A 13400-nucleotide genomic window follows, 5' to 3' on the forward strand; every position below is an offset into this window, starting at 1 on the left:
CAGTATGCGCCGTCGTCAGCCTACTGTGGAAGCAGCCCTTCAATATCTCTCAGAAATGCACTTTCCCCCGGACACCTCAGAGATGAATGTGCACTTATGCATTAAAAATACACATGCAGCAAGGATATATGCAAATCCGTGGTTAAACCTCAGAGACCGTTTACTGGCATGGCCGCAAGGTCAGGTGACCGCGAGACGGCGCAAGCCTCAGTCTCCTGACCTGTACAAGTCTTTCTTCCTCATTTTCTCCCTCTCTCTCTCTTTTTTTTTTCCGCAGAGGAACTAACGCCCACTTATTCACAAGGGATTATGTATATATATAAAAACAATCCTGGGAAACAGTGTGTGAAGTAGAGAAACAAGCTTAAACACAGAAAAATGGCTCAATGAGCAGATACATTCATGTTTAAGCGCGCCTTGAAACAATTCCACACTAGACTCCACCTCTGTATTACAAGTTCACCACCAGAGCAATGCCAAAGACAAGCAGACAAAAAAAGTAAATGAAAAAAGGCGACGAAAACAATGCATACACAACATTACACAAATGAAATGGCATTAGCCACAGGGCTTGATGATTTGTTTTTCTCTTACTTTTTTTTCTATCTCCAGTTTCTTCTGTGTTTACATATTTCCCTGAGAACTAGCCCCTGCTAAGCCACCTGCCAAACAATGCAAAGTGACAAAAAATCATGACATAATCTACACATACACACAGGTATAAAACAAATTGAGGTAGATAGATTGAAAAAATAGCTGGCTCCAAAAAATGCATGTCTTCAGTGGACACACAAAAACACACACGCACAAAAAAAAACAGAAGATTAAACAGATACCCCTATGAAGCCGTGTGTCCACCCTGCTGCATAAATGCCAACAGATGAGTACAATGGAAAACTATTAACATGTGCAGAGTGGACCCGTCCACTTGTAGACAAAAAGTAAGCGTCAAACATACAGCCCTCAGGAGAGAGAAAAAAAAAAACTAAAACATAATGAATCTCTGGTCAAACAAAAAGGCAGTACACAGAATGGGGTTGACAAAAAATAAAAAACTGAAGGAAAACAGAACCTGAATGTAACAGCGCTACATCAACTTGCATCCTTAAGTACCCTGCTACAGTTTAATCAGTCTCATCTCCGCACTTTCTCAGCAAACGGGCACACGGCCCACAGCAGGGTCCCAGCTCCATGACACCAGAATATTTTTTTTTTTCCGGGGTCGGGCAATGAACTCAGCCCTTTGCAAAATGTTTATGCAACACATTTTTCTCCAGCCTTCCTTCAACACCTCCCCCACCTTTTTGGACACTGCATCTTACAGAAGACTGTTAACACTGTAAGGCACAGGAAACAAGTGGACAACAATGAAGTCTGATTGTGGCAAAAATCAGTGTGCACACTCAAGACCAACTGTTTTCCTGTCCTATGGCTCCTTTTCTTTTTTATTTTCTTCTCATGCTGTTTGTGTTGTCCTGCGTTCCTGCCTGCCTGCCCGAATGCCATCGTTGTCATTCGTGTGATTTACAGGCCTCCTCCTCCTCCTCCTCCTCCAAGCTGCCATGCTTTGCGTGCGGTCAACACTGTTTGTTCTTTCCACTCTGGCAAAGACGAGGCTCTTGCCCGAACATGGCATGCTTTGGCAACCTCCTGTCGCAACCCATTTGACAGTGCATGGCACGTTCTTATAGAGCTCCATGCATCAAAAGCACCTGAGTTTAAGCTAGTACTTTAATGTAAAATATATCTTTTTTTTTTAACTTCTCTGCTGGAATGGACAATCTGTGAGAAAAATGCAAAAATGAAAAGCGAGAACGAAGGCAGCGTTTTTTTTTTTTGCACTCAAAAGTGTCATCTCCCAGATGGTTCATGAACAGGGCTCTCAAGCATGGCTGGTGACTTATAACTAACAACACGCGAGAGAGAAAAAAAAAATCTGCTTTGTGTTTTTTTCCCCTCTCGCTCTCTAAACAGGTCCTTCCTCCTCTTTTGCTCCTCCAAACCTGCATCATTGCCCGCTACCTTAGCGTTTAACACACAGAAACCCTCGGCTAACACATGCTTCAGAAGAGGAAAGGGAAGGGATCTTTTTTTTTTCTTTCTTTCTTTCCAAATGACTACACATGTGTCGTTTGCTATGTGAGAAGCAATGCAGTTGGCACCTTACATGTGTTGTGATGGAGAGGAAAACTGTACATTAGCGGTCCATAATGACACCATGAAAGATGAGATGGAGAAATGACACTGGCGTGCATGATGTGATGGTGGGAGCTGTTTTGAGCATTGTGAGAAGGTACACACTGTAATTATATACACTGTCGTTGCATGCCTATGACCCTTTTTGTTTCAGGTGATGCGAGTTAAACCAGGAATAAAAAAAAGAGGGGAAAATAAAAGGAATGAAATACTTTTTCTCTATTTATTTTTGCCACTGTGTCTGCTAGCATCATCTTTCCACAGTGGCATGTGAAGCCTCTTTAGGGCATGGTCGTTTTTTGTCTCACAATTCATGCCCCCCCTCCCCCCTAAATATATGCCAACAATGTTTTCCTTGGCTTAACTGTGGCAGTAGCTCAAAATACAAAATAGTCAAATGGGTGATGTTCAAGCCTAAAAGCAACACGACAATACTCAGCATCTGAAGATGAAAGTTAGATTTTTTTCACTGAACTAATTTAAAGAGCGATGAAATTTTCAGACACTGACACTTTTAATTCTGCCACAACCAAAATGCACTTTCCAGCCAAGCTATGCAATTTCAGGCTTCAACTCAGCCATCATATAGGTTATAAAAGCCCAAAACTGAAAATGCACTAAGGAGACTTCACATTTAAAATTTCTTAGAAAACATGCCCATGCAAAATATATAGTACTCTTCTTTTGAACATAACATGGTACAGTTTTGGAACAAACGGAAAGTACCCTATAGGCTGCCAGTTGGCTGCACTGTGTATAAAATGACAAGTAGCCATGTCTTTGGCGTACTGGGACAATGCAGTACTTTGTACCTTGACAGGGACTCCGTTCGTACGAGTCCCTATGCGAGGGGTGGAGGTGAGAAAGCAGCTCTTTGTACGCTGAACACGTGCTTTGTGAATGTGCGCGCCATTTGCACTTTGGGTAATGTGTGTGTGTGCGTCTGTGTGTATCTGTGTGTGCGCGCCAAGAAGTCTCTCCCCTCGGATCTCCCAAAATTGAAATGCTTCTGATAAGCATTAGAAAGGAAAAAAAAAAAGTCTCTGCAAGAAAGCGAAATTTCCTTGAAAGCCAGCTCTGGCGTGATTTGGAGCTCCCTTATGTTTCTTTTGTCATCCAATGGCACAGTGCTATGTCAACAGTAGATTTGAGAAATGGAAGTAAAAGGAAAATTTTGACCAAGCATGCCTACCTAGGCCCACATGCTAGGCTCACACATCAAGTCCCCGTTTGCAGATATATTGTGATGCACAAAGACGGGGCAGCTCACTGATGTTGGCGAAAAAAAAAAAAGGGGTGATGAAAGTATGGAGGTGCCCTGAGGTGTTAGCCCATACGTTTCTGCGTCAGGCACGGATTTGGCAATGAGGTGCTTTCATTAAAATTTCTTACACAACCTCCTCCCCTTAAGTTGCCGATTCAGTGTTGGAGAGCAAGAGAGCTGAAAGAGGACAGCAGCAGCAGCAGCAGCACATTGCCTGCATTTGTATGGACACTGGGAATGGCGTAGTGCCTTTGTATAAATATATATGTGTGTAAAAAATGGAAACAGTAAACAAAAAATACCCGCTTTTTTGTTGCTTTGTGTCCAGAGATTTTCTTCTTTGTGCTACTGTTTCCCACTTCCTGTTAGCTCTGTTTTCACCGGGGATGTGTGATGATTGCAAACTGAGTAACCTGAGCGTGGAGTATACTGCAAAATGAGATTCCCCGTGATGTTCCCCCTACGCAGCCCCTGCTGTATTTAGGCACACTTCAGCTTTGCCGTCAATGCTTCCCAGCCCCCAGTGGCAAAGAAGCGGTCAAGCTGACTGTGCTACAGAAATTTCTTCAATAGTCTTTCAACAAGCTCTAATGAGAAAAACCGGAAAAACTGCTGACAGCGGCAGTGCTTATGAGACATCTCTATATAACATGCCATAGCATTAAGTGGTTCCTAGAAAGTTATCTCAGATCTTTTCCCTCAATGTGTGGCATACACTCGAGGTTATTTGCTTCAGTAAATAAGCGCACGATTGAAAGCCGTTAAAATTATGTATCCTGTTACCTTGTGACCTTCTGGGTGTACATATGACACCACTCACACTCCGCTAATAGAAGAGCATGCTAGATGTCATTGGTACTGCCACCGCCAGCAGTCCTTTCAATCATTGTTACCAATGCATGCATATCTTGAAACTTCTAACCTCCTGGCAAAAGGTGGGAAGTACAACGGGGTTTCGCTGTAATGTGCCTAACAGCAAATGTGCTCCGACTTGAGATGCTGCAAAAGGTATCAGCTAGTCACCAAAACATCAGGTAAACCAAGCCTTGGACCTAGCTACTGATTAAGGTTCCTTGCACGCAAGTGTTGTTGCCACAAGGTGGTGCACAGACAGCCAAGTTGGGCACACGTTCCTGACTAGCACTTGCTGGCCAATGGACCCATACCTTCGAGGCTGTGGAGTGAGAGAAATAAAGTGTTTTTACAACATACATAGACAAGGCACAGAGCCTCTCCCACACGCGTAAGCTCCAATGCCATTTTTGTGCCTACCAGCTCTTTTTCTTTCTTTTTGTGCCAATACGCTCTATTCTCACAGACTCTCGGCTACCGTAGTTTGCACACAACACTGTCAGCAAGGAACCTACATGGGGGGGTTGCTGCACTTTGTACATCTCATTTTTTTTTTTTGTCCACACAGTTCTTCTATTAGATAGGCCCCACAAGGTTTTTGGTCTCCTCTGAACCATGCAACATGACACTGGCTGTCTGTTCGGAACGTGCACTGCTACTTGGGAAGCGGAAGGAGCAACACTGGTCATCAGCCGAGTTGGTGGTGTCGAGCATGCCGTCCTCAGTGGCGGCGGATACATCGTCAGCTTTCCAAGTTCCACTGGCGGACTCGTTTGCAAGCAATGGTGTAGGCGCTGGCACAGCGTCTGGGTCCCAGGCACTCCGGTCTTCTTGCACGGAACAGTCATGAGCGTTGTACCGGTGCTGGCTGCGTGGTAGCGGAAGATGGGCTTCCGGTTCCTTGCCAGCCTTCTGCTTCTGCTGCAAAGGTAAGACCCAGTGTGAATGGGAGAGAATTGGAAGACAACTTTTAGAGAATACTTGAATATTGAAACAAAACTAGGGGTGTGTGAATATCCTAAATTTCGAATACAGTTAAACCTGGATAGATATAACGAGCCTCAATAGAACTATGTTTGCGATGCAACAAACTTTTTACATTTTAGTTTCTTACTTCCATTAATATGCAAGTATTTTTCTCCTCGATTTAACAAGTAGTTTCGCCCCGCAGTTTCGGTACAACAAAGTTTTCGCGAGCACAAAAAAAAAATTTGGGCAAATTCCACCGCATTCTGAAGTTAAGAAATTTTCATTTGTAAAAACGTGAAGGCTGCTACTGCTACCAACGAACAAGCAGCAGTAGTGCCAAATAATGCCAATGCTTTTGAGCAAACGTCAGGCAAAAATAACTGCCTTCATGACCATGAAGCGCAGCACCATGAAGCGGTTTGTCTTATGCAAAACCTGTGCAACAAAGGTTTCTCATTTGAGAACATGTTTGATATAACTCGTGCCCACCTCACCCCGCCACAGTGGCTCATTGGTTAGGACGCTCAATTGCTGATCCTGAGGACGCGGCAGCCACGTTCGATGGAGGCGAAACACAAGACGCCCATGTGATACTTTTTCAGTGGCGGCACTTACCTCCAGCTATAAGTCAAGATTTCGAGATATCCGCAATTCGTCGAGAAAATACTTTGAGGCAAAGAGTAACATAAATGCACGGCGTTGTGGGGAGTGGCTCAGCTGCGCAGAAAATTTCGGATGAACCGATATTTTGAGATATGCGATTTCGAGGTAGCGAAGCATCACTGAACTATTCTCACCGCTCGTTTTGCTTCGTGTTTCTTTTAAAATCACTTGTAATATCTGCACCACAGCGCAATCTGTTCTGAAGCACATTAACACTGTATAATAGAAAGTTCTATCAGTGCACCTTAACCAGTTGCCTGAGCAGCAGGCACTCAAGACATCAGATAACAAAGCCGCACAGAACCACGACTGCAGTAGCTCCAACAGCAGCACACCAACAACACAAGAAATAATGTGGCTAAGTTTCTTTACATAGGTGGTGTTCAGCTTCATGCTGCAAATACTTCACACCCACATCTCCCATCAGCAGCGGGGCACAATGGCATTTTCTATTAATCTTACCGTGCCCGGAGATTTGATGAAGCAAACGGCACTGCCATTTCCTAAGTGTCCATTTGGAGCTGTGCCATTTGGTTGTTTCCCCCGGGCATGTCCATTTGTCTTGCCATTGCACTGTGATCCCGGGTAACCACCCTGTTTGTACAAGTAATATGAAAACAAGCACCAATGAATAAATTATGAGCAACACGCGTTATAAGCCACGCATACTGCTCAAGCTTAAAAGTTGGTAACAGGTTAAAAAAGTATATAAACAGGCCACGAAAATTCCTTTCTAAAGTGACAAGCACCCTGCTAAATCTTCAACCCAACCACAGTGGCTGCAACACATCAAAAATGTCACGAACAGAAACATTCATATTATCAGGACAAGGATATTCTATCTGGGGCACACTGCTGTTGCGACACAACTGGTAAAAATACAAAAATGACATTAATGTGACTCGGAAGAAGAAAGAAGGCCCCTGTTCCATATGCCATTTAAAATTTATTATGAATGCTTGCAGGGGATCTTAAAAAGTTGTTTAATTGAGATAAACAAAAAAATCAATTCAGATAAAGCTACTATTTGATGTGCTCCTCACATTAGAACAGTAATATCACGCTTGATACGATGAAAATTAGAAACAAACATCGTCAATCATTGAAAAATGTGTGCCTGCAGCTGTGCTTACATAGCAACTACGGCTACCGCCAGCCATGAGAGCCGTAACGTCAAAACAGGGGCCTGCTCCAGCGCCTCCACAACTAGTGGACGACCATGCTCTGCTTTTTTGCAAGGTGCGCCAGTGCGGCTAGCATTGCCCTGCAGTGTGCTGTGCTGCCACTGGTAAATTTCATCTGTTTTTCGTCACCTTTGTGTGCGCGCAATGGCAGCTGCATAATGGCAAAAACCTCTCTTTTCCATGAAGCTAGAAATTGTCAAGTGGATGGGATAAGGTGAGAAGAAATCCAAATACGTATATGATGTTGTGGGTAACTGGGGGCCCAATCATGTGAACTGTGACAAGGACTTCATAAAACGTGTACCCATGTGTTTTGTTCGACATACTTTTTGCACTTGGTATGGTTTGTAGCTATTGCGCGTTCTCTCCGAAGCAATCAAGATGAAGAAACAGAAAAAAAAAATGAGCAACTATTTCGCTTAGCAATCTGCACACAGCAAGTGGATATCAGATAAAAACATTTTTTAAGAGCGTTAGCTCTTGCTCATCACGTTTGGAGATTTCGTGGGGTCTGATACCACCCTGAAATCACAGCGCCATCTGTGGCAGCAACTACTCATCATGTTTCGAGATTTCATAAGGTCTGCTACCACCTTGAGATCACAGCGCAATCTGCGGCAGCAAGCATTGCGACTTGTAGCGCCATCTACAATAGCATTGTAGAAACAACCACCTGCCGTGTGCCGATGATGACGTCACGGTCCAATATGGTGGATAGAGGTGGAACTATGTGAGTACGACGTCAGAAGATGAAATGGCGGCATAGTTTCGATTTCTCGCAACCAAGATGGCGGCCATTAAAATTGGTTGTGCCCTCCCATCCCTTTCCCCCCTCATCCCCTCCACCCAAAAAAGTATCCTATAACAGGTAGGAAAACTGTCCTGTTACGGGAAGCCTGTTATACGTAGTGGCACAGGCAGGGGCTTAATTGTTTACATTCTTTTTAGGCTGTCCCACCATACTTTTTGTCCTGTTACGGGACAGTTTAAGCTGTTACACTTAGTGGTACGGGCAGGGACACTATTTTTGTTTTTTTTATCGTCCCACAATAATTTTTGTCCTGTTACGGGACCGCTATATATGTATACATTTGTTCCGCTATATATACTCCGACATCAACGGGCACCCATCCGGGGACAATTGTTGTGTACCGAATATGGGAGGCAAATAAAACCCTATGGGTTGTGGTATAGAAATAAAACCACAATTAAATAATACGTAAACGTTGTATACATGCAATTACTAATTGAAGCGTTACCATATCGCACCGCAAGCCGAATTCGAGGCCCACCTTGATCCCCCAAATGAAGCAACTTCCGTTTGGGATGTATCTTGAGGGCGTGTAACTCGACAACGGGTAGACGTGCATCGTAATTTCTCTGACAGATGGTGCTAGGTGTCGTTCGCTCTGCTATGTGAAAAAGTTATGTTACTTTTCCGAACCCCTCAGGGTTTTCTTCACTGGCCCTGCTGGATGCGGAAAGACTTTCATTTTACGCATGGCCAATAAAGCTAACGCTCGTTACTTCAACGTCTTCTAGACGGTGGCGGCCTTTTTTTCCTTCTCAATGCATTAGAGTGTTTTTAAATTCACTGCTACTTTTATATGAATTACATGTTATACTGAACCTGTAGGCATTTTTTTTGTGTTTACTTCAGCAGCAACATCACAAAGTTCCTGGGGTTAATGTCACATTTAACAGTTTTTATTTCACACCAATAATGCCACACACGTGATCAGGCCCGAATCCTATACTCACTTTTGTGTCAAGGTGATTTCCCGAGCCAAGAGATGTGGTCGAAAGCATTTCCAGCTCCCGCGCAGGGGCAGGCATTTTGCACTGACCAAAAAATGCCGCAAAGCACGACCTGCTGCTGGGAGCACCTTGCTGCTCCGTGGCACTGCCAGCGCAACCACATTTGCTGCACATGAGAGAAGAAAACATAACATATCAGTGCGTATTTCGATTGACTGATTGATTCATTCATTCATTCTCACTCACACACTCAGACATCATACAATCAAACCTTGTAGAAAGAATTACAATGAGAATGGGCTGAAGAACAGGTGACCATAAAGAAAACTTCCAAGAACAAAAATACAGCTGCAAATAAATGAGCAGTATATATGCATTAAAAACAAAAAATTACAACTAAACAAATAGGAGCAAATCAAGGTATTAAGTTCAGGCACAGACGAGAGTTTAATGTTTTAAATTGCGTTACCTGGGTACAGGGTCAAGTAAACAGCTTGTGAGGGCACTGAGTATGCATCTGTTTCAAGAACTTCGCTGTCCAAAAATAATACCAATACCAATGTCACCTTCGTATCTACTGCTGTCAGCTACAATATAATTCACATAGCTTGGGCTTCAGTTTCAACAATTACATTACACACCACTAACAAATCTTTCCTGAATACTATACACATTGCAAACTTGCATCTTTCAGTGTTGTTTACAGCTGCAAAGCTATCGCTAGCTCCAATAACTGCCGTATGTCTTGCCAGCGCCTCCTCTATTTTACCAATGCCTGCCGAGTACGGCCGATTCGATCGTCCAACACCCTCTCCTATCCTCCTTTCCTGCTCTCCCCCGTCGGCTAGCCTTCGTGCCTGCTCTACGTCTGTGAGGAAGAGTGCCATCTGAGTGGCGCCCGACGACGGAAAGCGGACAAAGACAATTTTTTAAATGTTCTCTCTTTCTTCGTGAGGCGGCGCTCTGCATCCCTCATAGTAATCAGGCTGCCATCAGGTATTGACGCGCCACAGAGCGCGCCGTTCGTGGTGCTGCTCACTGCGGAGCCGCTGCATGCGCTGGTTTTAAAAGGAGCCACACAGAGTGCGGTCCAGCAGTGTTGGCAATGTAACGAAAGGCTGTGGCGACTTGTTCGAATCATGCTTGTCTTTTAGCTACAACGCTGAAACATTCCGGGAGAGGTACTGAAACTGCTTGGCAGAAATATGAAATCAGAGGGTAAAGGTAGTTTGTAATACGTTTTACTCCACTGATTTGCGATTCAATCATGTTGAGTAAGAAAAATGGAAAAATGAAATAAAGAGGGAATGATATATCTCCCGAGAAGGCATTTTTCGAAACTGCCAAGTAGCAGTAGCTTTCAAGTCGTAGCTCTGCTTTTTGCAGGCTAAGCTGTCATCGTTACGACAACTACAGTTGAACCTCTATGTAACGAACCTCTATGTAACGAATTCCTGGATTTTACGAAATTTTTCAATTCCCCAGCACATCCCCCATTGAAGCCCATGTATAGGCGACCTCCATGTAACGAACTCGTTGCGGCAGTTGACCTTGATGTAACGAATCCGTGGCTCTGATCATCGAGCTGTATCTTGTAATGTTTTGCCCGAAATTTGACCGGGCAGTGCGCAACTTTAATGAATATTGTTTAAGTAAGTTTTTATATTAAAAGGTAAAGTAGACCGCGAGCAGAACGCTTGCAATCGCAGCAAACAAGCAGACCTCAGTGATGATGATGATGTTGAGCGCCGCTATCGCCGCTCCGTGGCAAGCGTAGCAACTTTTAAGCTTTCATTTTGTAGCTTGACACTAGGTGGCACTACTATGACAAATTTTTCGTGGTGTTGCGGCGCAGTTATGGTAAGCCTTCTTCGACAGCGTGTTGACGTGTGTGTGTTGGTGTGTGTTTACGGTGTCGGTTCGTTACGATGAGTTCTGCTGTGAGGAAACGCAAAGTTTTGTTGCTTGAAGATAAGCTCTCGATTTTGAATGCGGTTACCGCCGGCGAAAAAAAGAAGGATGTCGCTGCCCGCTTCAATATACCAGCCAGCTCCCTGTCAACCATTCTTGCTGCAGAACAAAGCATCCGCAGTGCGATGGAGTCGGGCACAAGCGCCCAGAAGAAAAGACTGAAGACGTCGACGTATGCTGATGTGGACAACGCCGTGTTTGCATGGTTTTTGGACAGACGAGCACAAAACGTGCCCATAAGTGGAGCGATTTTGCAGCAGAAAGCCATAGATTTTGCTTGTATCCTGGGCCACGATGACTTCAAAGCGAGTAACAGCTAGCTACAAGGATTTAAAAGCCGGCACGGTGTCGTCGGAAAAGTGGTATCTGGCGAGTCTGCCTCCGCAGACAGCGATGCTGCTGCCTCGTGGGTGGCCAAGAAGCTTCCCGGCATTTTCAGCCACTATGAAGCTGCCGACATTTATAATGCTGATGAGACGGCCCTGTTTTTTTAAATGTTACCGAGCCGCACGTTCTCACTGAAAGGAGAAGACTGCCGCGGTGGAAAGCAAATTAAACTCCGCGTGACGGTTTTGCTTTGCGCCAACACTGATGCCAGCGACAAGCGAATCCTGTTTGTTATTTTCCGCAATGCCCGATCCGGATGTTTTAAAGGAACAGGGCGGATGCCAGTAAAATATGTGGCAAACTCCAAAGCTTGGATGTCGTGGGCAATTTTTTACGACTGGCTGAAGGAGCTCAACCAAGATGTCAAGCGACAAGTTCGCAGCATTTGTTTGCTGCTTGACAACTGCTCCGCGCACCATGTGGAAGGCCTACAGCTTTCTAAGGTCGAGCTGCAGCATTTGCCACCTAACTGCACTTCTCTGGTACAGCCCTTAGACAAATGGGTTATTAACAGCTTTAAATGCTGTTACCGGCGTCGATTGATACAGAAGATGCTCCTGGACATCCGCCTTGAATGGCCAACAAAAGTGGATATCTACCAAGCAATCGAAATGCTTGCTGCGTCGTGGCAAGAGGTCGGATCACAAGTGATCACCAATTGCTTCGCCAAGGCTCAGGTAAATAAGGCCATTCAAGCTACAGTCACTGAAGACGAACCTTCAAGCCCACCCGAGGTCGCAGAAGCGTGGGATGAACTACGCATGAACGGTGGGGTGCCCGACGGTGTCGAGCTGTGCAACTTTTTGTTCGTGGACAACGGCGCCGTGGCTACGGAAGAGATGACTGATGCGGCACTTGTCGAAACCGTTAAAGATAGCCTTGAAGGTGACGGTTTGTCAGAGTTTGATACGTTTTGTGCTGTTCCCACCGCGAGGGAACTGATGGACGCGGTGGACGTTCTGCGCCATTTCGTCGGCTCGCAGGACGATGAAGCAGCCATGGATGCCTTAGTTTCCTTGGAGCGCCGAGTAGTGGCTTCGATCGGGCAAAAACAGCAAGCGAAAATTACGCAGTTTTTCTCTATTAAATAAATTCTTTGAATGGCGAGTTCACTTGAATTGATATCTGTCGAATTTTTATTTCGTTTTGGCATAATCCTTACCAGTCTTAACCCAAAACTGCATGTAACGAAAACCTGGATATAACGAAAAATTGCGAACTTTTTTCAATTTCGTTATATCCAGGTTTGACTGTAGATGAAAGATTTTTCTCTGTGCGTGGCAGACTGCAGCTACGTTTGTTTTAAGAAGCGAAAAGAACTCCAGTCGCAAATGCACGGCGCAGCAGCTGATGCCGAAGCATTTCGGACTTTCTGCCTGGTCTTGACTACAACCGGGCGCTAATAAAACGATGCAAAACTAAAAAAATGCGCTTGAAGGAAAGGAGGCAGATGAAATTGAAATCAAGTCCGCTTGAGCACGTCTTCAGGCGCAGTCACCGTAAAGGCCGAACCACAAAGCAGCGTTTCTTCGGCGCAGCATCAGCGTTTATTCTACCGTCGTTGTCGCTTCAGGCCGCAGGAGAGGGTGATCAAACACACGACGGCGTATGAACTGGTTGTCCAGATGGGCATTAGGTGCGTTTTGCTTTGTTCACTGTTGTTATGTTCCGCTCGCGCACGAGATGCTTTGTCCTCCTCGAACGTACAAATGTGGTTGCGCTACAATGCATATCTCTTATGTCTGTAAATAAGTGTCAATACAAGCAAATACACAAATTCTAGAGATGTAAATGGCTATAAACACAGAGTTGTAAAGTATATACAGTAAAAGCTCGTCAATTCGAACTCGAAGGGGACTGGAAAATTGTTCAAATTAAGCGAAGTTCGAATTATCGAATGGGCGCTAGAATGAGCAGTTATAGCACCCCACCGCACGGGCAGAACCCAAAGCAGTCGCATCTAGACTCATTATTGCGAGCTAGGCACTACTAGACATTTGTGGCGGGCATATTCTAAGAATTAAATTCATCCGGTCCTAATGGCAAATGAAACAAATTTATTGGCCAGTTATGCACCAGAAACAAGTACTGGAATGCATTCGCGTGAGCAGCTAGCTTTAGTGCTGAAATATAGTACACAATTTATGCTCCAAAAC

At 44.6% G+C, this 13400-nt stretch overlaps 1 protein-coding gene across 1 annotated transcript in view; it reads right to left on the reverse strand.

Annotated features, from left to right (window-relative positions):
• Positions 1-4745: 4745 nt before the first annotated feature.
• Positions 4746-13400, reverse strand: part of LOC144136721 (protogenin B-like) — a 160730-nt gene continuing 152075 nt past the window's right edge. The window contains 3 exon segments of the mRNA XM_077669286.1: positions 4746-5233; positions 6407-6538; positions 8890-9052. Coding sequence (XP_077525412.1) covers positions 4889-5233; positions 6407-6538; positions 8890-9052 — 640 coding nt within the window. The 3' untranslated portion in view covers positions 4746-4888.

This window comes from Amblyomma americanum, chromosome 6, assembly GCF_052857255.1.
Source record: "Amblyomma americanum isolate KBUSLIRL-KWMA chromosome 6, ASM5285725v1, whole genome shotgun sequence".
NCBI lineage: Eukaryota > Metazoa > Arthropoda > Arachnida > Ixodida > Ixodidae > Amblyomma > Amblyomma americanum.